The 23,450-nt window shown below is 35.6% G+C and overlaps 1 protein-coding gene across 2 annotated transcripts; it reads left to right on the top strand.

The window, feature by feature from the left end:
• The first annotated feature begins 472 nt into the window (after window positions 1-472).
• ankrd13a (ankyrin repeat domain 13A) lies at window positions 473-21,853 on the top strand. Of its 2 annotated transcripts, XM_087252023.1 has the most exons (16): window positions 473-787; window positions 2,600-2,735; window positions 3,102-3,226; window positions 4,714-4,759; window positions 4,848-4,991; window positions 7,168-7,357; window positions 9,229-9,295; window positions 9,923-10,004; window positions 11,740-11,801; window positions 11,975-12,105; window positions 14,848-15,005; window positions 15,280-15,420; window positions 17,594-17,781; window positions 17,877-17,938; window positions 18,443-18,642; window positions 21,055-21,853. In XM_087252023.1, the coding sequence occupies exons 1-15, from the start codon at window positions 680-682 to the stop codon at window positions 18,636-18,638; spliced, it is 1,836 nt and encodes a 611-aa protein (XP_087108149.1). In that variant the 5' UTR covers window positions 473-679; the 3' UTR covers window positions 18,639-18,642; window positions 21,055-21,853.
• The last annotated feature ends 1,597 nt before the right edge of the window (window positions 21,854-23,450 follow it).

Here is a 23,450-nt window from a genome sequence, read left to right on the forward strand (position 1 = left end):
ATATGTCGTCCATAACTGCGCATGCGCAGTAGAGCGGCTACTGATGAGCTAAAGATCGTTTAAAACACAGAGGCGGCGTCGCATTTCCGACAACGCCTATAGCATGAATTATTACGATTATTTACTGATTACAAAATGTTTTATTTTACACACAGTTAAAAACACACAATTTTTTAATTAAAGTACTCTTAGACTAAACAGAACGTAGGCATATTTATAGAACGACCGCCCCTCCTTCATGTGTAATGGTTCAGTCTGGTCTTGTCCATTTCATTACGAAAAAAATATTTATTCCTTCCATTTTTTTCCCGATTTATCACATATAGCTAATTAGGCTCTTACAAATGATTTTATGTTTAGTGCGTTATTCGTAAATGTCACGAAATGCAAAAAAGTTTGTAGAAAAGATTTGTCAAATGACTCGATACACCCCCACCCGAAATAGTTTCAACCTGCCACTTCCTTGTTTTTCAAAAGTTTATTTTGAAAGAAGTTGGTTGCGTTTTCGGCGTCTCCTGTACTCAAATCCACCTGTTTTACAGTCAAGCTCGCTGTATCTTTAGCAGTGTTTGACTAAACGCATGAAGAGCTTTGATGGTTCATGACAGTGGCTAGCTCGTAGGCTGGCTCTTGATTTTGGAGGGGGAAACACGGAGAGTTTGATCGCGGCGGCAGCAGAATGTTATCCGCCTCCGCTGCCAGTGTCGAGGATTTCAGCCTCAGGTTTCCACTGCATGTCCTGGTGTGGGAGAATGATTACAGAAAGCTGGAAACAGAGATACAGACGGTATGTTGTGTGTGAAGTGTCTGTAAATGCCGATGTGTGTAGTAGGCTCTGTGCAGCTGGAGGTAGAACCCTTTGACTGCTGTGAGATTTCTGCGTCCAGTCAATGTCATAACGTGATTTATGCTCTATGCATCATGAATTTAATAATCTAATGAAATTAGATTTGCTGCATTATTGGATCTTATTGCACATGTCTCATCATCTTGCCATCCACTTGTTAACCACAGCCCTGCAGTATTGCATTGCACTGGAGAGCTGGTGAGCTCATCCTCATATCAGCAGAGCTATTCAGCTTGAGGCAGTTCACTGTAGATCCAAAACCAATGTCTTAATGTTGCAGATCTAACTGAGATGATCTTGCCATCACCCAGCTCAAATTTTCTTCTCATCAGATGGTGTCCATCTATATATTTCTGGAGGTTAAGTGACTTTCAGATCTCAGCTAAAAGTTTGGGAGAAAAAGAACTCTGTTCGGCGCAACAAGTCCAAAAACAAAAATTATGTAATTAACTACTAATTAAATACCCTCTCTGATGTCTTTCCAATCCCCCGAGACCTTCGTTCATCTTCAGACCACAAATGTTTTAGATCAAATCAGAGAGCTCCCTCATCCTCCATAGATAGCAATTGTCCTGAGATTAGAACTGTGTGAATAATCAAAATCTAAATGCAACTAGTTAACAAGTAACAAGTGACATTATGACGTCTACTGCTTCAGAAGCATTAATAGACTAATTAATATTAATGAAAAACAACTGAATTTGAAGATTATCAAATTATTGAGCTGATGCTTGAATTAAATTAAAAATCACCATAAATCAAATCGCAGTGTCTGTCAAAAAATTAGCAATTAGAAATATTTCCCCAAATTGCACAGCCCTACCATAGATGTTCAGAAAATGAACCAAAAACATTGTCCAAATATTCCATGCGACTTCAATGGTTCAACTGTAATCATTCAAAAGTCCTCAAAAAAGCATTTGGGCATCAACAAAAACTGTAAAAACACCTTTGTTCTCCAATGTCTTCCCTATCAGGTCAGGGTTCATGTTTACTATGAGCAATATGACGCTAATGCTAATATGTTGTGCTGCCTGTAGTAAATGTACACCCTGATGCAGGAGGGAAGATGTAGGCGAATAAAAAATTTGGTATCGCTTGTAATGGTCCCTTTAACACATGTTGTTGAATTTAAGTTACACTGCATCTACATGCAAACTAATTCTCATTAGAATATAAGTAGACTGTTAGGGTGGGTTTAGGGTTAGGGTAAGTTGACATGTACTTGCAAAGTTTCTTATAGTCAGTTAAAGGAGCAGTATCAGCAGATATTAGGCAGGCAGTCAACTAATACTCAAATGAGGATTAATTGGCATGTAGTTGCAATGCAAGTTTTTGTCAACAAAATGTGCAGTAGGGACCATCAAAATAAAGTCTTACCATTTTTATGGAGTGTTATATGATTATAGTAAAACCATTAAAGTCACATATAATGTTTTGACTGTTTTAGTTTTTTTTATGGACTGTGGAATGTCATGTGACATTTTTTGTCTATGGGGGATTAGAGAGCTCCTGGATTTCATCTAAAATACCTCAATTTGTGTTCTGAGGATAAACGAAGGTCTCAGAGGATTGGAGTATCATAAGGGGGAGTAATTGGACGTCTAGCATTCTTCAGCCTCCGGTGCCTAGACTGCTATGGACTTGCTATGGCATGTTTAAGCTGGTTGTATGGGTTCATTTTCAAACCAGGCTAAATTGTTCAGCTTTTAAATTTCTCCTCACTAACATATGATCCATATATCCTTTCAGAGTAACATAGAAGAGGTGGATCCTAGGGGCCGGACCCCTCTGCATCTGGCCGTCTCACTAGGACACTTGGAGTCAGTCAGAGTGCTGCTGAGACACGGTGCAGATGTTGCCAAAGAAAATGGCAAAAACTGGACTGGTGAGAAATTAAAGTTTACGAGTTGTGCAATATCACCGTAGCACCCATAAATCGCATTTGACCACACAAGACTCATCCCATTAGAAACATGACCACCACTTCCTCAGCCTGTGTCATCAGTGGTTTTCCAAGCCAATAAAAGTGTTTAATATCTCTGGTCCGGTATTACAGCGTTGTATGTACTCTCATAATTACCTCCTCAAAGACACTTAGTGGTTATTTAGCAATGTCTTTTTAGTACTGTGTGATTTATAGTGCACTATATACTAGCGGTAGCATGTTTAATGATATATTGCTTTTCCTTTCATGAAGATAACAGTCCAGTTAAAGCAGAATTGTGTGTGTCTCCTTCTGTCGTCTGTCCAGTGTTGCAGGAAGCGGTCAGCACAGGAGATCCAGAGATGGTGCAGTTGGTGCTCCAGAGGCGAGATTATCTTAAAGCCTCCACTGCGCTTGGTGGCGTTCCAGAGTTACTGTGCAAGATCCGCGAGGTAAGTCTGGCAGATTTGTTAATATTTTTCAAAAAATATCTCATGTGCTAACCAAGTAGCAACCTCCCGCTCTTTCTCGTGAAGTAAATACAGAAGTAACTGAAACTGCAATTCATCGAAATTCCGCTAGTCCTGGCTCCATAAAAAAAATAAGGTGTTTACAACCTGGTACAAAGAACAATTTTGGTTTATATAGCTAATAAAACCCTTCATGACAACTTTGAGGGGGCAAATTGTTTTTATAACTCATCCGTTTAGTTTATATTATGTTATATTAAGTCTGCATAATTAAGGGTGTGGCCACTTGAGTGACAGCTAGGTCTCACTGGTCGCCCTAACTTCACCTCAGCTCATTCTGGCTGATTAGCCACTGAACTCGGCATATACATCGTATTTTTGTTTTGTTTTATGTGGCTTCACGCAGTCAGCAGCCTTTTGGAATTATTTCCTAAAATTATTAGATAATATGGCATGCTGTGTACTTAATTGTGCTCTCAAATCATTCACGTGGCCTCAATTTCCCAGGTGAGTAATATTATAAACTTATATCTATAAATGTATTTGTTTTATTTAAGATCATTTATATTTTTCTTTAGACCTGTAAAGCACTCCAGAATCTGACAGAATGATTAGCTGTAGGCTCTAAAACAGACATCTGAAGCCTTGTAATGCAGTGTTATGCCTGGATTTCATAAATAGTCCTGCATTTACAAACACAAACTATATATTAAGTGTTTGGAAGTAATTCACATTTTCCTCCTGTAGAAAAATAGCATAAGAACATTGTTTAGTGGCTCAATGTATTACAGCAGTGTTTTTAAAAGACTAAATCTTAATGATATAGTGTGCAACCAAGCACATGTGGTCAGAACACAAATGAGTCACAGGTAATGAAGTATTGCTGTTTCTCCCAAAGAAAAGCCAGTCTTAGCAAATTGCTAGTAGGCGTCTGTAGCTTTTCAATCTTCAATATCTTTCACAGTCTAATAGAAAGTTCAATGAATTTATACTTATTTTATGCTTGTTCAATAAAATGGTTTATTTTGCTACAAACAAAAACACACAGATTCTTAATGTTTTAATGGAGGTGTACAGTAAGTGTTTTGATACAGTGTGCTTTTACTGTCACTGTGTTTGCTCCATTGCTGCACACCATCTTTTGCATAAATTTGTCATATTTTAATATTCAAAAAAGCCTGACCTTTTTAACAATCAGTTTGACATTACATGGCATTTTCTTTTCTTAGCTCAAACATTTTACCTTTCACTTTTGCTTTCATTTTTCACTGTTTACTCTGTATGCTTTATTACATCCTGACAAGCTCATACATTTCCCTTCTTTAATAATATTTATAACTTATTTATTTTATTGAAGTCAGAATGGCGCATGACCCTGGTGTCGAGAGGTGCTCTGAAGCCCAGATGTGAGTCATGTGAAAGGGCCTGAAGTATGATAATGATGAACCTTTTTTTGTGTCTTGTCTTAGTCTCCAGATTTCTACATGGAGATGAAGTGGGAGTTTACTAGCTGGAGTACGTGCAACATTTTCTTACTTTTATTTTACATAATGTTTTCATAGTTTATAGACCAATTCTCATCTTTTTGGCAAATTTTTTTCAGTTCCTCTCGTGTCCCGCGTGTGTCCCAGCGACGTGTGCCGAATCTGGAAGAGTGGGGCCTGTCTGAGGGTAGACACTACCCTGCTGGGCTTTGAAAACATGACCTGGATCAGAGGAAGAAGAAGCTATATCTTTAGAGGAGAGGGTTAGTTACTCTTTCTGTTTCTCTAGCCAAGTTAACTTAACCATTCTGCTTATCTGTATTTTAAACGTTCACTTGATTGTAAGGTTTTAATGAAAAGCTAGAACAGGGTCGAAATAATAAATAAAGAGGTCATTTGCAGGCAAAAAAAAGATTATGTTGTTATTATAAAATTTTTTAATTATAAAAAATTGAAGTATTCAATGCACAATAAAAATGTGAATTTTTAAATTAATTATATTTATTGAAATATTTACAGTTGAATTCAGAATTATTAGCCTTCCTGTAAATTTCCCCAATTTCAGTTTAACGGAGAGCAGATTTTTTTTCCAACACATTTCTAAACATAATAGTTTTAATAGCTCATTTCTAATAACTGATTTATTTTTTCTTTGCTAGATGACAGCAAATAATATTTTACTAGATATTTTTCAAGATACTTCTATTCAGCTTAAAGTGACATTTAACGGCTTAACTGGGTTAATTAGGTTAACTAGGCAGGTTAGAGTAATTAGGCAAATGATTGTATAATGATAGTTTGTTCTGTAGACATTTGAAAAAAAATATTGCTTAAGTGTCCGATTACACAAAATGCGCTTTTGCGTTTCAAAAATGTAAGGCGCACCACACTGCTTTTTTTGTTGACAATAAAAAAAGAAGCACAGTATGGTTTTTATGTCACTAGGCAACGACTGAATCAGCTGGGTATTTTGCGAGAGTGTTGCTGTTGATATTAATATAATTTTAAAATTTAATAATATTGTGATATTCAAGATTTGTGAATCATATACCTCCGGATAACTCAAAACAGCAATCACATGTCTCTCCTCCATCTTTAAAAGTCTCTGTAGTTGTCTTGACAACACAAACACTGAGGGCACCTCAACCCCACCTCTGCTTTCATTTGATTGGAGAATGAAACTGACATAGCGCACTTTTTCTGCTCAGAGTTGACTTTTTTCAACTGCAAGTGCACAGCGCGCAACGGCAAAAATGCAAGCCACAGTAGGCGGTAAAAAAAGCAAGGCGCAGGGTGCATAGGGCACCTCTCAACACAAAAAGCGTGTTTGGTGTTATCGGCCCCTAAAAGGGCTAATATTATTGACATTAAAATGGTTTAAAAATATATAAAAACTGCTTTTAACAAATAAGCAAATAAGCTTTTAACAAATTTAACAAATAAAAAAATAAGACTTTCTCCAGAGGAAAAAAATATAGGAAATTTTGTGAAAAATGTCCTGCTCTGTTAAAAATAATTTTGGAAATATTAAAAAAAAATAAAAATAAAAAAAATCACAGGAGGGCTAATAATTTTGACTGTGAAGTTTTACATAGTAATTTCAAGAGCAGCACATGATATGATTGATCACAGTTGGTCTCTCATCCGTAATCAACAATAATCCCATCAGATTGATTCAAGCTTACAATAAATAGACTGATTTCACTCTACTGCCTTATATTTATTTAGGAAGAATCCTCCCTTCCACCCCATCTCCTCCTTTTTCTCCTTTTACCAAGAAGAGCTCTTGAGACCTACCTGATCTTAAACCCCCTTATATGCCTATTGACCAGACGATAGGCTTGGGCTTAATTTTCTTCAAGCTCAGGGTTCCCTCCACGGGACAGCATACCAAATCTGCTAATAGCATCAGGCAGTATCTAAGTGTGAACTCTTAAAAACCCTTTAAAATTGAGACTTAAAAAGTTTTAATAAAAATTGTTGTATAGACTGACCCATGACCCGTGTTAAACACTTTCTTTTTGCACCGCTGTTTTTTATGTAATGAGACATCTGGACAAACCTTTAAGCTTTTAGTAGATTGCCAATTGAAGATTTTATAAAATTGTATTTGTTTTTGTTTTTTTTGTTTTTTAATAGCTTTATCATTACTTTTAAAATCCTTTTATATTTGTTGAAATTCCACATGTTGAAGTTCTTCTTGAACATTGTTATATAAAGTTGGTTCCTTCTGTTTGTAGTATGATGTAGTTAAGATTTTAATGTGTATCTGCTATGCAATATCTAATGAAGCTGGTATGCCAATAAACACACACTTTAACTCCTGAAGTCTAGAGCAAGTTCACATTTGTATGTTTACTAGTGCACTTTATTCAAGCATGAGTGAAATGCCTGCTGTTTATTTGTGATTGATCAGTATCATGTGAAATTTGTTTACAGACAACTGCACTGAGCTAATGGAAGTGAATCACGAGGATGAGGTGGTGGATACAGAGCGCTTTGATCTGTCCCGTGAGATGGAGGACGTCACACTGGACTCTATGCAGCCTGCCGAACAGGAAGTTGCAAAGAGGCTGACGACATCCATTGTCAACACATATCTGGACACAAAGGACATTGCTTTTGAGAGGTATGGTCCTTTATGTAAGTTTTAGACATGGAAAATGCACTACCATTCTAAAGCTTTAAGGTTGGGAAGACAGAGTACAGAGTTTACAGAGCAGTGTCTATGCTCATCCGATGATGATTTTGTAAATTATTCGAATTTAGTTAAAAAAATGTTTATAATAGGTTGTTTTTTACATGATGTTATTGATGACATGCGAAATTTAGATGGAGTGCAGGAAGTGATTCTTCTACAAAGGAATTATGTTTTTTGTTGTTTATAATTGTTTAAATAAGCCAAAATAAGAAATATTAAATAGCTTTTATAGATTTCCAAAAGTTTTTGCTTATATAGATGAGAAAGTTTAAGAGACTGGCTGAAAAACAGAAGAAAAGACGGCATGTCATAAACATTTATTCAGTACATGCATGTGTACAAACTTTTTTTAACGTACAAATTTGTTTAACAGCACCAATAAAGATTATGTACAGGCCTAGATAAGTGTATAAATATGTTCATGTGTTCTATACAAATCAGATACAAACACCACCACACTCATACCAAATACAGGTGAATATAAATAACTTACCCTGCCCTGTAATCACTGCAATGAAATCTCCATCTTGATTTGCATTAGTCCATGTCTTTACTGGCGTTTCGGCAGAATAAACAATCGTAATGTGCAAATTGAGATGCGCAGCAATGGTGAATGCTTGTTGATAGTAAGATCATCGACCAAACAAAAAAGAAATGCAACCCTTACAACAAAACTAAACGGTTATTATTGTGGGGCACATTTTCCACCTTACAAAAATAAAAAAGTAATGTAGACTATGCGTCTACGCTTTTGTATGCTTTCATCTGTTATGATTTGACGTCTGTAAGATATCTGCATGGGAAAAAAACTATAGTAATTTATAATAAACTTGTTTGCTACAATGAATGCTACAGAATTCTGTAGCATAGTAAACTGATAAACTGTAATAAATACTGTATCGTTAGTGTAAACTGTGGTGCATCGTGTTGGTGTATAATTATAGTGTAGAAAACTGAAGCCTACTGAAAAATTTGTTTACAGTTGTGTTGTACCACAACAACAATATAATTACTACGACAGTTTAAGTCAAGTTATTATCTGTAGTACGCTTCCAAACCCTGTTGTATTTACTTAAGTATTTTTTCATGTAACGGATAGCTTATACAGTATCTACAGCCTTGATGACAGGCTTATATATTTCAGTTCAGTAGAAAACTCTGCCCTCTTCATGATATAGAAATGTATGCCTAAATGTGGTTATTTTCTATTTAAATCTCCTGTACATAAATACAGATTTTCCTCTATGTCTCCCATTCATTTATTTATTTTTTTGTCATTTCCTACCCTCCATCTGAATTTCACGCTTTACTAGACCCACGTGATTGAAAACAACCTATAACATTATAAAGTATAAACGTATTTAACTTATGATCAATAAATGCTTGTAAAAAAGTATTAATTTTGTTTTTATTTTTAACAAAATCTTACCCCAAAATCTTTTATTCCAGAATGACACACATTTTTTAAATATTTGGAGACAGCCCACCATTGTGTTTTTAAACATTTTTTATAAATATAAAACACTCATATTATTATTATTATTATTATTATTATTATTATTAGAATTAGAGATTTCTCTCCATGAAAATAGCCATAGAAACTGCCATGACATTAAAAAACAAACAAACTCCAAAACTGTGAATAATAGTGTGTCAAAAAATGTCATGTGAACACTGGCAGTCTCTCATACTGAATAGATTCATTGAATTGATTCACAGAAATGAACTGTTAATGCTGTTTTTTTTGCTGATGTTTATCGCAGAAATGCTATTAAAACCTTTACTCGTTCTATCCTCAGGGCCAAATCTGGAATCTGGGGTTGGAGGTCAGACAGAACAGAAGTGGTAAATGGATATGAAGCCAAGGTAAGCAGTCGAACAGCTGATTATGAGCTATAATATAATTGTACAATTATATCAATTAAAGGAAATGAAAGAAATAATTACCATTTTGAAAATAGACATGATCAGGTTGTACATATGGGATGTAGAATCAGCCACTCAAGACTTACACACTCATATTTATTGAAAGGGGAAGAAAAACTGTGACTGTGTAAGAATATTTTGATGATAAAACATTTTAATTGACTGTGTATATTTAAATGAAATTAGAGAATGTTTTTATTCAGAAAACATTTTAGGGAAAATGTTTAAAAAGTAGACTTTTTAGAATATTTATCATTAATAAAACTAAAGAAATTGTATATGACTCTTTTCAGTTGTTATTTGTATGTCTTTTGTATAATGAATGTTTATTAAGAAGCCAATATGATTGCATGCAATAGATTGTATAGGTTTTGACATGAATATAACCAATGCTGCTGATACGGCTTTAAAACATGAATAAAATATCAATTAAAGGAGGGATTGTGCTACAGAAAGCGGAAAAGTGAATCCTCAGAAACACTAGGCTTTCTTTTTATAGCTGTGAGTTTGAGAATAAGGCAGTCTTTGTCCTATGGGTGATGATGATGATGCTGCTGCTTTTGGCAGGTTTTTTCAGTGAACAATGTGAACGTTGTGATTCGCACCAGGACGGAGCACCTCACAGACGAGGAGAAGGCCAGGATAAAAAGTAATTAACCCACTTTAAGATTTACTCTATAAATATCGCATATGCCTTTTTTTCACCGAAATGAAGCTGAGGCCATTTGAAGCTGTGTTAGATGAGCTGAAGTCATAACAATCATTTCACACACGTTAAGAATAAAATGGAGAATGACAAGGAGTATATCTGCCAACTCAGGGCTCTATTTTGACGATCTATGCGCAAAGTGCAAAGCGCAGGGCGCAAACGCATTCAGGGCTTGTCTGAATTCACTTTTGCTAATAAGGACGGAAAAATTCGCTTTGCACCGCAGCGCATGATCTAAAAGGGTTGAGTTTATTTTATTAATGAGTTTTAGGTGTGTTTTGAGAATAAACCAGTCAGAGTCTCATCTCCCATTTCCTTTAAGAGTCAGTTGTATCGTGCCAAGAGTGCATTTGCTATTTACATGACATAAAGTAAGTGTAAGTGGAAAAACTGAGCATTTCACTAGCAAGAAAACAGTAAAACAGAACATCTGCAGCGCAAGAATGAGAGATAAATTATTAACTTTCACGTTTGCTCTCGTGGATAGGGAAACTTTGTACACACAGAGATCAATTAGCCTATAAATAATTAATTTAGTTTTTTAAGCGCAAATATTTGTTTCAAAACTATTTCTAAATTCAGTTCTAATTTTCAGCAAACGAATAAATGTACAATATTAACGAAGTGTGCTCAAAAAACTGAGTTATATCCTAAAACACATGCTGTGCCCCATATGGTCTAAAACCTGACAGGTGGACAAATCTAAGCTTGTTTTTAATAAAACAAATATAAATATGGATATAATAAATAATACTGCTAATAATAATAACATTATTTAAAAAAGCAAATTGTTATGAATGAACTGAAAAAGCCTCCCAAGATGAAGAAGGCATGAAGGCAGTGATTTTTCATATTTATGTAGGCTAGAAAATAATATGTTTTGTAATATTTTAATCCTTTATATTTATATCCTATATCTATTCTTATTATATCCTATATATATCCCTAATAGTTTAAATGTTTTTCATATGTAAAGATATTTGCGTATTGCTCTACATCTTGTGTGTATTTAGCAATGTGTGAGCGAGGCACACAACTAACGAGCTCTGCGCTGGACAATAGACTGACTTTGTTCTGGTCTATTGAAACGTCCATTACAGTTTCTCAAAATAGCAACGTGCCAGCAATACATATCAACACGCCTCCCTTTTTAGACCAGAACGCCTATGGGCGCACATATGAGCACAAATGCATTTGCTATTTAAACAGCGCTGCGCAAAACATCAAAACAACTCTTGCGCCAAGCTGATACTAGCAAACAACAATTGTGTCTCGCCTTGCGCCACATTGCACCGGGTGTATGATAGGACCCTCAGTGTTTATCAACGCACCTGTGTTTCTAGTGTAAATCGTGTCTAGGTGCAGTCTATTATTATATGATTCAGCTCTGCTTTGTTTCAGTCTTGCCAGATTAAGTTATTGTTTTGATAACTTTATTTATTACAGACGTTACTTTTTCCCCTCGGCTTTGTTATTAGTTTTTAGGTTGTAGGGATCCAGTTTTTAAACCAGATTTTTTTGGCCTGTATCAGCTATTCCAGCAGTAGAAACATGGTATGTTTCCAGATTGGACTCTGGCACCCTGTTGTTGGTAAAGGGTCAATAGGCAGTTCCCTGCAGTTTCCTGTTATGTTAACTGATTAATATTAATCACTGGTGCTTTTCATCTCCACAGGTGAAAGGAATGTTCTGGAGTCTTTACTGGGCACGGTAGAACAACAGATCGGTGCTCAAGGGGTAAAACAAACTATTTTTTTGTTTTTTGGACACTTAGGCACACTTACAATTTCTATTAATTGCTAATAAAATATCAAACCATTTCACTTTTATACAGTTTGTGCTTCTATATCTGCTGCTTTTTGGAAGCAATGTGTTTTTTGCAAGTTTAAAGTATTCTGGATTGATTGTAGGACATGACTATGGAGTTTGCCACTGCCACAAACCCCACAGCTATTACTCCAGAGGAGTATTTCAACCCCAACTTCGACCTGCAGGGCAGAGACATCGGCCGGCCCATTGAGCTCACCATCAGAACACAGAAGTAAGACTAGCCATTCACTTAGTCTCATCACCTTGTGCAATGTTGACCCAAACTATAATTATACAGTATTTGGTCTAGTGTGTTTTGTGGCGCTACCTTGGGTGGTTTAGGGCCAATCCTAAAGCCGCCTTTCCACTGCACACGACAAGCGACAGACTGGAAGTCATTCATTTCCGGGAGCTGCGTTGAGTTCCGATCATCTCCGTATGCGGAAAATTCGGATCCGAATTTAGCTGCGGATCCGTTGAAATATTTGAACTCCTGCGACTAGACCACATGCGACCTGCCGACCGGATATTATGTATTCCAGTGTTGTCCAAGCAGGTCCGTGCGCGCGAGATTAGAAATAGTAGTTTATTTGGTTATTCTTTGAATTATAAAAAGTCTATATTAAAGAAAAACATTTCTGTTCATAAATGTAAGTAAGAAAGTAATAAAAAAATATATTTTAATGTTGTCTCCACATTCCCTCCAATATTTTAGCGGTCTATGAGTTTCTAGTATTCATTCATCCATTAAATTATGTAAACGCTCAGAGAATAAAGGCTATTTCCTTTGCAGTTCTTTATTTCGGACACCGTGAGAATCAGCTTCTCCCCCGTGGTGCACGACAACACTGAAAATACTGTGCGGCTGCCACAAGGGGGCGTATTCCAACAGTCGTGTCCAAATTTCGTGTGCAGTGGAAAGACGGCTTAAGTCTACCCCTTAGCCCTTTCTCTTACCCCTACCCCTTGATTTGCGTGTTCCTATAAAGGGGTAGGGGTGTCCCAATTTTCTTTAGCTTAAAGGCGTAGGGCTAAGGAGAAGGGGTAGATAACCCTTCGTACGGAGAATTTTCAGAACCACACTTGAAACTAAGGGGTAAAAATTTTTTTCCTGAAGACACCTGCCACAACGGCAGCATAGCTGAACTCGGAAGTCAGGAGATCCACAAATTAGTATTTTTTGTCATTATTACAGATTTTTACAACAAACAAGCATATGTTTTAATACATTCATAACCACGTTCGTGTTTTGCCGTCAAGCTTAAAAAAAAAAAAAAAAACGTGTTTTTTTTTTTTTCTATCTGTAATTTCTAATAATAACTCCTATACTGCAGTCCCACAACATTCTGACACTCGAATACCCTGTCAGAAAAGTCTAGTGGCTGGGAATGGGCTTTTTACAGTGTCTGCTATAATGTTAATGTTGCTTTTGGTGTGTTTACATAGTTGAATATGGCCACTGTGTAAATGCGCAGTATAGTTACGATCTTATTGCCACATTATATCGTTATGATAACATAATATATGCCTTCAGTGATATCTTCAAGATAAATACAAAAAAATAATGCAACTAACGTTAAAAGCAAGAGATTGCGACGACATATGATGATGTGTGCAGGTGGTGTAGTGCTGTCCCATTTCTTAGGGGTAAATTTTGAAGGGGTAGGGGTACAAAAATAGAATTGGGATTGGGCGTTAGTCGTATTATGAATAAATAAAACATAAAATTAAAACAACCAGTAGGTGGCAGCAAGTAGTTGTCTTAATGAGTAATTAATCAAATCATCCTTTCAAACGATTCACTCAAAAGTCAAAACAGCTTCAAATATTTCCGAAGCACTGTTTAAAAGAGAGATATTTTTTTCAGCACACTTTAAACAATAGTTTTTATATTTAACTTATTTTCGATGACAAAACATAATCCTTTACTAGTTATTGTTACTAAGATTGTATTCAGCCTTAAGTGCAATTTAAAGGCTTAACTAGGTTAACCAGGCAAGTTAGGTCAATTAGGCAAGCCATTGAAAAACAGTGGTTTATTTTGTAGCCAACTGAAAAACAAAGCTTTAGGTGTTCAATAACTTTAACCTTAACCGTTTGAATTTTGTGTTAACTTAAATACTTTTTTTTAATTTCAGCAAAACATAATGTAATGGGACTTGTGGAAGAAAAATATTATATTAAAATAATGTGGAAAAAAGTCTTTGCTCTGTTAAACATCACTTGGTAAATATTAGAAAAAGATTAAACATTTCACTTCTTTATTAGGTGTGGTAATAATTTTGTCTTCAGCTTTATATAGTGTGAAAAATACTAATTATGCCATAAATTTCAAAAATAGTCAAAATGTTGCATTCATAGTATGGAGAGTTCTTTTTCTGTGGTTGTGACTTAACTACTTGGTCAAAATTAGTTGATACCGACTCAAGACTCAAGACTGTGATTTTGGACACAATTTAATTTATAAATGGACCAATGAATCATCATCTCAGATGATGTATTCAAATACAGATTTAATCAAGAATAATAACTGACAATGTAGTGTTGAAATTTCTGCTCTGATTTTGCTTGGAACTATTTTCATAGTCAAAGAAATCAAATCAAAATAAAGAAAAAAAGTATCAAATTGAAAACGTCACTCACTCCATATTACCAAACTGCTATGATACTCATGGTGATGATCTGCAAAAACTGAAAACAGCAGTCATATCTAGTAAAATAGCATTTTTTTTAATAACTTCAATTACAGGGTCATTTTATCTGTCTTTCAGTAGTCGCCATTACACAATGAATGCTTTTGGACTCCGTATGTGTATCTTTATTTCATTTTTTTTAAACTGAGTAACATTCTTGATAAGGTCAGCTTGCACATAACCAAAACTGTTACTGTTTATCAAATGAATGCATCCTGTCTCAGTAAAAATGTACATTTCTTTCAAAGCTTGATATAGTTTTGCATTTTGTCTTCTGTCAGGTTTAAAGGCACGCTGTGGATGAGTGAGGAACATCCTCTCTCTCTGGTAGAGCAGGTCACTCCTATTATTGACCTGATGGCTCGCACCAGCACTCACTTCGCCCGACTCAAGGACTTCATCAACCTCAGGTTTCCCCCTGGCTTCCCGGTGAAGATCGGTGAGGGAAAGAATGCAAAACAGTAACAAACAGCCCTGTTAATTATTTTAGGAAGTCTGATTAAAATTTGCATTTGTATTAAGTCTATATGTTGGCTTGAATATTAACTTTAACCAGCACCAAACTGGAATTTAATCCATTATTAAAGTTCACCCAAATGTCTGCTAATTGTGTATGGTGGAGGGTTTAGTATTAAATAACTAAACTGTTAGTTTCCCAAGACTGCTTTCACCATTCAATCCTGCATTTGTTTTGTTGTTGTTTTTCCCTTCAGAAATCCCTCTGTTCCATGTTTTGAATGCCCGCATCACTTTTGGAAGTGTCAACAAGTGCAGTACTGATGAGCCGCTGGACACCAAAACACCGGCTTCTACACCCACACCTACTGAAGAGACGTGCGACAACCAGGCAGCAGGTTTGCATGTGATGTCCAAAATAAAAATGTAGACAAGACCTGTTATGTGTATACCAATCACAAAACTCCCCACACATTCATTACTATAATTGAGTCATTTGGTTTGATCCAGGAAAATGTTCTTACATTTTTCAGTTCATACAAGTTTGTTTTGGATGAACCGTAAGTTTGAGATTTTAGGCTTTTCCTTTTCATTTTTTTTTTCAATTTAATAGAAAGAAGAAATCCAAAATGTACTTTTAAGTGTTTGTTTTGTAGCACGGTTTGTAGGTTTCAGTCACAATACAGACAGTGCCCAGCATAAAAATCATCCCTTACAGATCTTTCTTTTAGGGTGCTTTCACACCAGTGAATCGATTCAGTTGTTCCGAAACAGAGATTACAATTGTTACATTGTTGCTCTTTGCTCTTGGAGCGGTTCGCTTTCACACTGCAAAGTTTCTAAACGGACCAAAAGAGCTAAAACAAGTCACGTGCAAGTAAACTCTCCTCACATTGGTCAGAGTGTCAGGGTTTATTTTGCAGCGTCCCACTCAGCTGTCAGGAGAGGTGGTGGTTTGGTGGTGATTGACAGGGTGCGCGCGCGACGTGTCTGAGGAGAGACACGGTGGGGAGGGGTGAGAAGGGTGCGCGGCGATGCCTATTTGAGTACTGGGAGGGAGACACAAGATTACCGGGAGATCATCACTCGTTTGCGGGCATCCGGAGACTCGCGACACTTCCGGCCCTACTCATAATTCTCTCTTCATATAGCCGTAAGCCTATTACATATCCAAAAAACACTGTGATACAACCGCGCTCGGATCGGATCACTTTCTCACTGCAATCGAACCGCTCCAGGGTTCGTTTCAATCGAACCAAGACCACCTCATTCAAGCGATCTCGGAGCGATTACTTTGGCGCGGAACAGAGCGCGATTGCCCTGTTCACATATGCCAAACAAACCACGCTAACTGGGCAAACGAGATACGTTCCGAAACAAAAGTGTAGGTGTGAAAGCACCCTAAAATTACTACATTCTATAGTAGGCAGCACGGAGGCTCACGGCTTCATCAGTTGGCATTTCTGTGTGGAGTTTACATGTTTTTTCCATGTTCACGTGGATTTCCTACAGGTGCTTCGGTTTCCCCCACAGTCCAAAGACATGTGGTATAAGTGAATATATATACATACATACATACATACATACATACATACATATACATATATATATATATATATACATCCTCAGCAACACTTACATATACCAAACAAGCCTAAAAGGTTTTTTTGGGGTTTTTTTTTTTAGGATTTTTTTTTTCAAAGGAATATGCGTATACACTCTGTTTATAGGACTATGATTAAAAAAAATAATAAATATAAAAAAAAAAAAAATATATATATATATATATATATATATATATATATATATATATATATATATATATATATATATATATATATATATAAAGTAAACATGTATACATAATAAATAAATAAATAAACATGTATATATGTACATGTCACCATTTTTCTCAAGCACTTCTAAAGGTGTTTTTGACTTGAAATTTTCACCAGATGCTGGTAAAAACCAAGTAAATCCATGTGTGCAAAGAAAACCAAACAAATTGGTTTACAAATTAAGTTACGTGTAGGGCCAGACAGAATTTGCGGACATGTTTTGCTATTTTTGCTGAGAATGTTTTTGAAAATCTGCGAATTTATGCAGAATTATTTTGGGAGTATCATAACTAAAACCTTAATAAATTAAACAAAAAATAATAATTTTTTTATGGTTACAATGCAAATCCATAGATCCACTTATTAGGTAAACAAAGCAAGTCTCTCATATAATATATATGCTAAAAGACAGAAAATATTACTTTACACACTGTATTGTAAATAAATCAAAGGAACACTTTCATATTAGTCAATAATATTATTGAAATAAATGTAAAAAACTGAATAAATATAAATTTACACACATTTACACAAGTAAATAAATAGACTCAACGATGGGCAAAAAATCTGTTAACATCTGTGGATTTCTGCACGTGCAGATTCCGTGTGGGCCTAGTTATGTGTAATAAAATAATATTTAGGTAAAAATGGAATTCTGGTGATTACTATTAGTTTTTTTTTTTGTTTGTTTGTTTGCTATATTCACCTCTAAATGTTTTGATTGGTTTACCAGCTCCTGCAGGACCTGCTCCATTATTCCAGGTTAGTCCATCTGTGTTTTTGGCTCCTGCACACTATCACCATCGAGGAGGCTATCGACACGCAAACCCACGCCAGTACAACCCAGTCAATCATGATGAAGAGCTGCTCCAGTACGCCATTCACCAGAGTCTGCTGGACTCCAGTGTGCTCAACTCTCAGGTCAGAAAGGAAACTTCCTGCGAGCGTGTCTTAAACATTTATTGTTGTTTGTCTCTAATATGAAATCTGGCACACTTTGTTAATGTGTGATTTAGGACACTTGGAGTGATTCTGATGGACAGGCGACACAATCCATGACAAACCGCTTGAGTGATGGGTAAGGTTTTTACATTTTCATAATAATGTGTCTTGTCTGTGATCCTAGGGCTAGGCCTGTCACGATGTCTAATTTTTGTTGATCAATGTATTGCACCTAAATCCATTGCGATTAAATGCTGTTATTGTTCTTTTAAGCCACTTATTTTGTAATGCCAGAATGACAATATAATGGCATCATAATAATGCAAGTAAACTCTTTCAACGAATGCTTTTATTCTCAAAGCTGTTGTATGTAAGTTTTTAACTCTTCTAAAGCATAAAAATACCATAATATGTTTGCAGATATTTAAGAAACATGCTACGTGAACATTCTTGTTTATCTGAAAAACAATGCTGAAGTCAGATATTCTGCTCTGAAAATGTGTTTTCCGTGCTGGAACGCTGTCTTTTTTTTGGTCATTTAACTAGCCCACTGTCACTTTAGCCAATTATTTCTTTTAGGTGATGCATACAGGGTGATCTTTCAAAATTTCAAGTTTTCTCAATGATCTCATCACCACAGGTCTGGTTCTGAGGGCGTTCTGGTAGACCTCAGTGACACCACGCCCTCCAGCTCTGGCTCCGCCTCCAGCCCAGACACTGACCTGCGATTGGCCATGGAGCTCTCGGCCCGCGCGCAAGAGGAGGAGGAAAAGAGGAGGAAAGAAGAAGAAGAGGAATTAGAGAGGATTTTACAACTCTCCTTAACAGAAAAGTGACAAAGTAAGACGAGGGAAGGAAAGACAAAGGGAGTTCTTGTTATTGCCATAAGCATTAAATCTTTTTTTTAAATTATACCCTTCCTAAAATTCATGCAGTTCTCTGTTTGCCACTGACATAAACTACACATATTTAAATAATCGGTTCAGAACTGAAAGGTTCTACCTTCTTATCCAAAATGAGATCACTCATCCTTTCCATCTTGCTTTTCCTAAGGCGATTCTGCATTTGATATGAAATCCAGTGCAGCTTTTTTTATGTAAATGAAAGGTTGTGATGTTCTTGACAGTCCTGCGAGTTGCTGACTAGAAAGTTTTTCATTTGATATAACTGAAAAGATGGTGGATTTTTTGCATTAACGTTTGCTTTAGGTTTATATTAATATTATATCTCAGGGTTCAACTGATCACCAGTTGTCGCTTCCTTTGAAACCATTTTATACACAGCCAAGGAAAGTGAGAGAAATGAATGTTTTTTCACATAGCAGTTAGGACGGCACCATCCTCAGCCCGTGTGCTTTCGTCAACTTTCTGGCAATAAATCCCACCGCCGTGCCTCACCAGAGTGAGAGGCACTCATTCAGACCGGAATATTCCTGAAACGGGCTGTTCGATGTAACAGAATACGCCTCAAGCTTTTAGTCTGTCTGATATGTAAAACGATACGATAAAACTGCTTAGATCGCCAAGAGTATGTTGTAATGCAAAGCATGAATATGGCAGTACTGGGTCACTTTTCTGGCACCAACCAAACCTCATGCTACACTAAAGGACGAGGGGAATGTGTGACAAGAAAACCAGCCGTTTTTTGATTGAGAAGTGGATGTTAAAGGGATAGTTCTACCAGAAATGTAAATTTCCTCCTCATTTACTCTCTCGCGAGGGCTTTCATACTTTTAATGAGTTTTCTTTTTCATGCTGAACACAAAAAGAGATATTTTGAGAAATGTTATAAACTTGTAACTATTGACTTTGATGGTCAGAAAAGCTAATTCTATGCAAGTAAATGGTTACCGGTTTCCAACATTTTTCAAAATAGTCTCCTTTTGTGTTCAACAAAATTAGGAACTCAAACGGGTTTTAATGCAAAAGAAGATATTTTCAAAAAAATGTTAAAAACCTGTAACCATTAAAATCCATAGTAAAAAAAGAAAAACCATAGATGTCAATGGTTACCGGTTTCAAACCTTTTTCAAAATATCTTCCTTTGTGTTCAACAGAATTACAAACTCAAACAGGTTTGAACACAAAAGAAGATATTTTGAAAAATGTTAAAAACCTGTAACTATTGACTTCCAGAAAAGGAAAAACAGGTATTATTGAGGTAAACAGTTACATTTTTTCAAAATAATCTGCTCTTGTGTTCTTATGTGCTTGTTCAAACTACCTATTTAAAATGAGCTGAAACAACACAATTTGTATTTTTGAGGGAAACTTAATTGTTTTATCTTTAAGCCATTTACATTTAAGTTACCTTAATTAATTTGTGTTGGCACAACATGAATAAATTGAGTAGAACCCTGGATTTTGTTTTACAGTGTAGAAACTCAAACAGTTTTGAACATAAAAGAAGATATTTTGAAATATGTTGGAAACCTGTAACCATTGACTTCTATAGTATTTGTTTTTCCTACTATGTAAGTCGATGGTTACTGGTATCAAACCTTTTTCAAAACATATTCTTTTGTGTTCCACAGAAAAAAGAAATTTAGTCTGAAAACAAAATTTTCCTGTAACTATTAACTTCCAAAGTGAGAATTACAAATAATATGGAAGTAAATGGTTACTGGGTTACAAGAATAAAAAAAAAATCCATAGAATAAAAAAAATGCTATGGAATTCAGTGGTTACCAGTTTTCAGCATTTTTTTAATTATCTGCTTTTGTGTTTAACAGAGTTGAACTAAAAAGAAAAAAAAAAAAAGGATTTTACTGCTTTTTCAAGGTATTTATTTAAAATGAGTTGAAACAACTTGATTGTTTTGTTCTATTTTGAGTAGACCCCTACATTTTCTTACAGTGTAGAAACTCAAACAGGTCTGAACACAAAAGAAGATCATTTTAAAAATGTTAAAAACCTGTAACCATTGACTTTCATAGTATTTGTATTTTCTACTATGGAAGTCAGTGGTTACCGGTTTCAAACCTTTTTTTATAAAATATCTTTTGTGTTCATCAGGAAAAAGAAACTCAAACAGGTCTGAACACAAAAGAGGAGATGTTGAAAAATGTTGGAAACCTGTGTAACCATTAAATTCCATAGTATTTGTATTTTCACAAACAGTAGAGTAATAATGTTTAAGCTTTTTTTTAAAGTATCTTCTTTAGCATTCTACAAGTTTAAGAAACTTTTTTTTTACGACTTGAGGGCGAGTAAATTTGGGTGAACTATGTCTTTAAAGTGTTTTTTTTTTTAGATAATGTGTGCGGTTGGACGGCATTGCTTGCTGACTGAGGTTCTGATGTGATAAATGTGGAAGAACCTGCCCGGCTCTGTTCGGGAATCTCGCTGTTCCTTCCTCCTGTAGCTGACAGCGCTATTTATTTAGTCAAAATATGTTGATTCATTTTTTTTATTTTTCTTGATGTCTTGAATGTTCAGCTTTTTGTTCTGTAAGTGTTTTTAAAGGAGTATTGACTTCCAGCTTGCAGTATCTCTCTCACTACTTTTTGTATGACGAACCAGTGTGCGCTTGAACCGATTTTGTTTTTTAACGTTATCCTCATTGTATGCCATTAATAGACAGAAAACGTATTTTGCTCTTCCAGTAGTAAACAAGGATCTGAGAATGGTTAGAGCCACAATCTTGCATTGATTTATTAACAGGACATAGATTTTAGGGTTTTTTATGCTGTGTTTAAATAACAAATTGAAAAAAATATACAAATAAATTCTGGTTATGGTTATTCGCACATCATTAATCCGGGATACAGAATTCAGTTTCATTATTTAAACATGATTTAACTTTTGGTATTTGGGTGTAAGTCTTAACTCTAATTAATTGCCAAAATGTTTATTGGTTTGTGTACCTGATCAGGGTTTAGCGTCGGTTTGATTCCTGGTTAATTGTCATGCTGTAAGATCAAGTATCCTGTTTTTTTGAGCATGTTGAAGAAATCCTAAAGGCATTTGTAAAACTGTGATGTATGTTTGACAAACACACACACACACACAAAAAAGGTTTTTACTTAAATAAAAGCACTTTATTGACGTTATGGCGCTTTGTTAACTATAACACAGTCAAATATGAAGTCAAATAAATTATAAAAACAGCATAATCTGATCAGTTGTTTAAAATTCTCCTTCAACTTTTTGAAACTTATCAATAGCTTTTCCATGTTACTTCAGTTTTAACATTTGTGATGGTTCATTTAGTGACTATTTTCAAACCTGAGTTTGGGTTTTTCAGACGCACACTACCTGATAAAGTTTTAGGAACACCAGATAATAACTTGACTTCTAGTTGATCGTTTGGCATCAGGAGTGGCTTATATGAAAGGCAAAGGCCTTTAGATTACGCTTATTTTACCAAAGTAAAATGTGATCATGCCTTGATTTTTAATTATTTAATTAGGACAGTAAGGTCTGACTTTGCTGAGACAAAAAAATTGTGACTTAACACAAATAATATATAGAATAAGTCATACTGCAGTGGAAAAAGATACATCTCTGCAATGACTCAAATAACTTATTAATAAAGTCATCTGGGATCAAAGCGTTCATGCAGGATGTCCAGAGTTCATCAAGATCCTCTGGATTCATCTTCAGCGCCTCCTTCATCTTACCTCAAACATGCTCAATAATGTTCGTGTCTGGTGACTGATCTGGCCATTCCTGGAGCATATTGACCTTCTTTGCTTTCAGGAATTTTAATGTGGAGGCTGAAGTATAAGGAGCACTATCCTGCTGAAGAATTTGCCCTCTCCTATGGGTTGTAATGTAATGGTCATCACAAATGTCTTGATACCTCAGTCTGTTGATGTTGCCATCCACTCTGCAGATCTCTTGCATGCCTTTATACCGAATACAAACCATGATGTTTCCTTCATCAAACTTGACTTATTCCAGAATATTGGGTCTATGTGGGCTCCAATAGGTCTTCTGCAGTATTTGTGAGAGAGGTCTGGATGCAGACCTGGTGCAGTGCAATCTGAGCTGCATCCAGTGCTTTTTAATGTGCTCGCCTAACACCACCCGTCACAGTGACGTCACTCGCATTGTCTCTGACATTGGATTGCTGAGTAATGCAATCTCAGCGTGCATCATAAAGGCTGCACCCAGATATTATTGGTATTTGTGGGATGCAGTTCAACAGATGATTAATCGGAAGATCTACCTTCTGCCACTTTTCCAAATGTTCAACTAGAGGTCAAGTTATTATTTATTGTCAAGTGTAATTACAGTCGTTATTATAGTTACTTAATAATTTATTACATGCATTTTTTTCTGATTTCACTTTTATAGATGAAGATATACATATACAAGTTATACAAGTTATCATAACTAATGTATGACAACATAGTCTATGACCCAGAAAGTCTTTTCACACATATTTCTACATTGTGAATTAATTTGCTGAAAGGCACTGATTTTAACAGTAAAAGCTACATTACAGCAATTATTACTTCATTCAAAGCCAGACTTAAGTTTGTTAGCATTGATTAATGCATTTCCAATTAGTGTAATGTTGTTTCAACATCAAGAAAGATTTACACTGTAAATGCCATGAAAATAAATAGCTTACTGGAAATGTGGCGCTGTCATCGGCCTGTAAACATTTCCAGATTGCTGTCAAACTATTTCATAAGAGGC

Source organism: Danio rerio, chromosome 5, assembly GCF_052040795.2.
Source record: "Danio rerio strain M-AB ecotype USA chromosome 5, GRCz13ab, whole genome shotgun sequence".
In the NCBI taxonomy this organism is placed as follows: domain Eukaryota; kingdom Metazoa; phylum Chordata; class Actinopteri; order Cypriniformes; family Danionidae; genus Danio; species Danio rerio.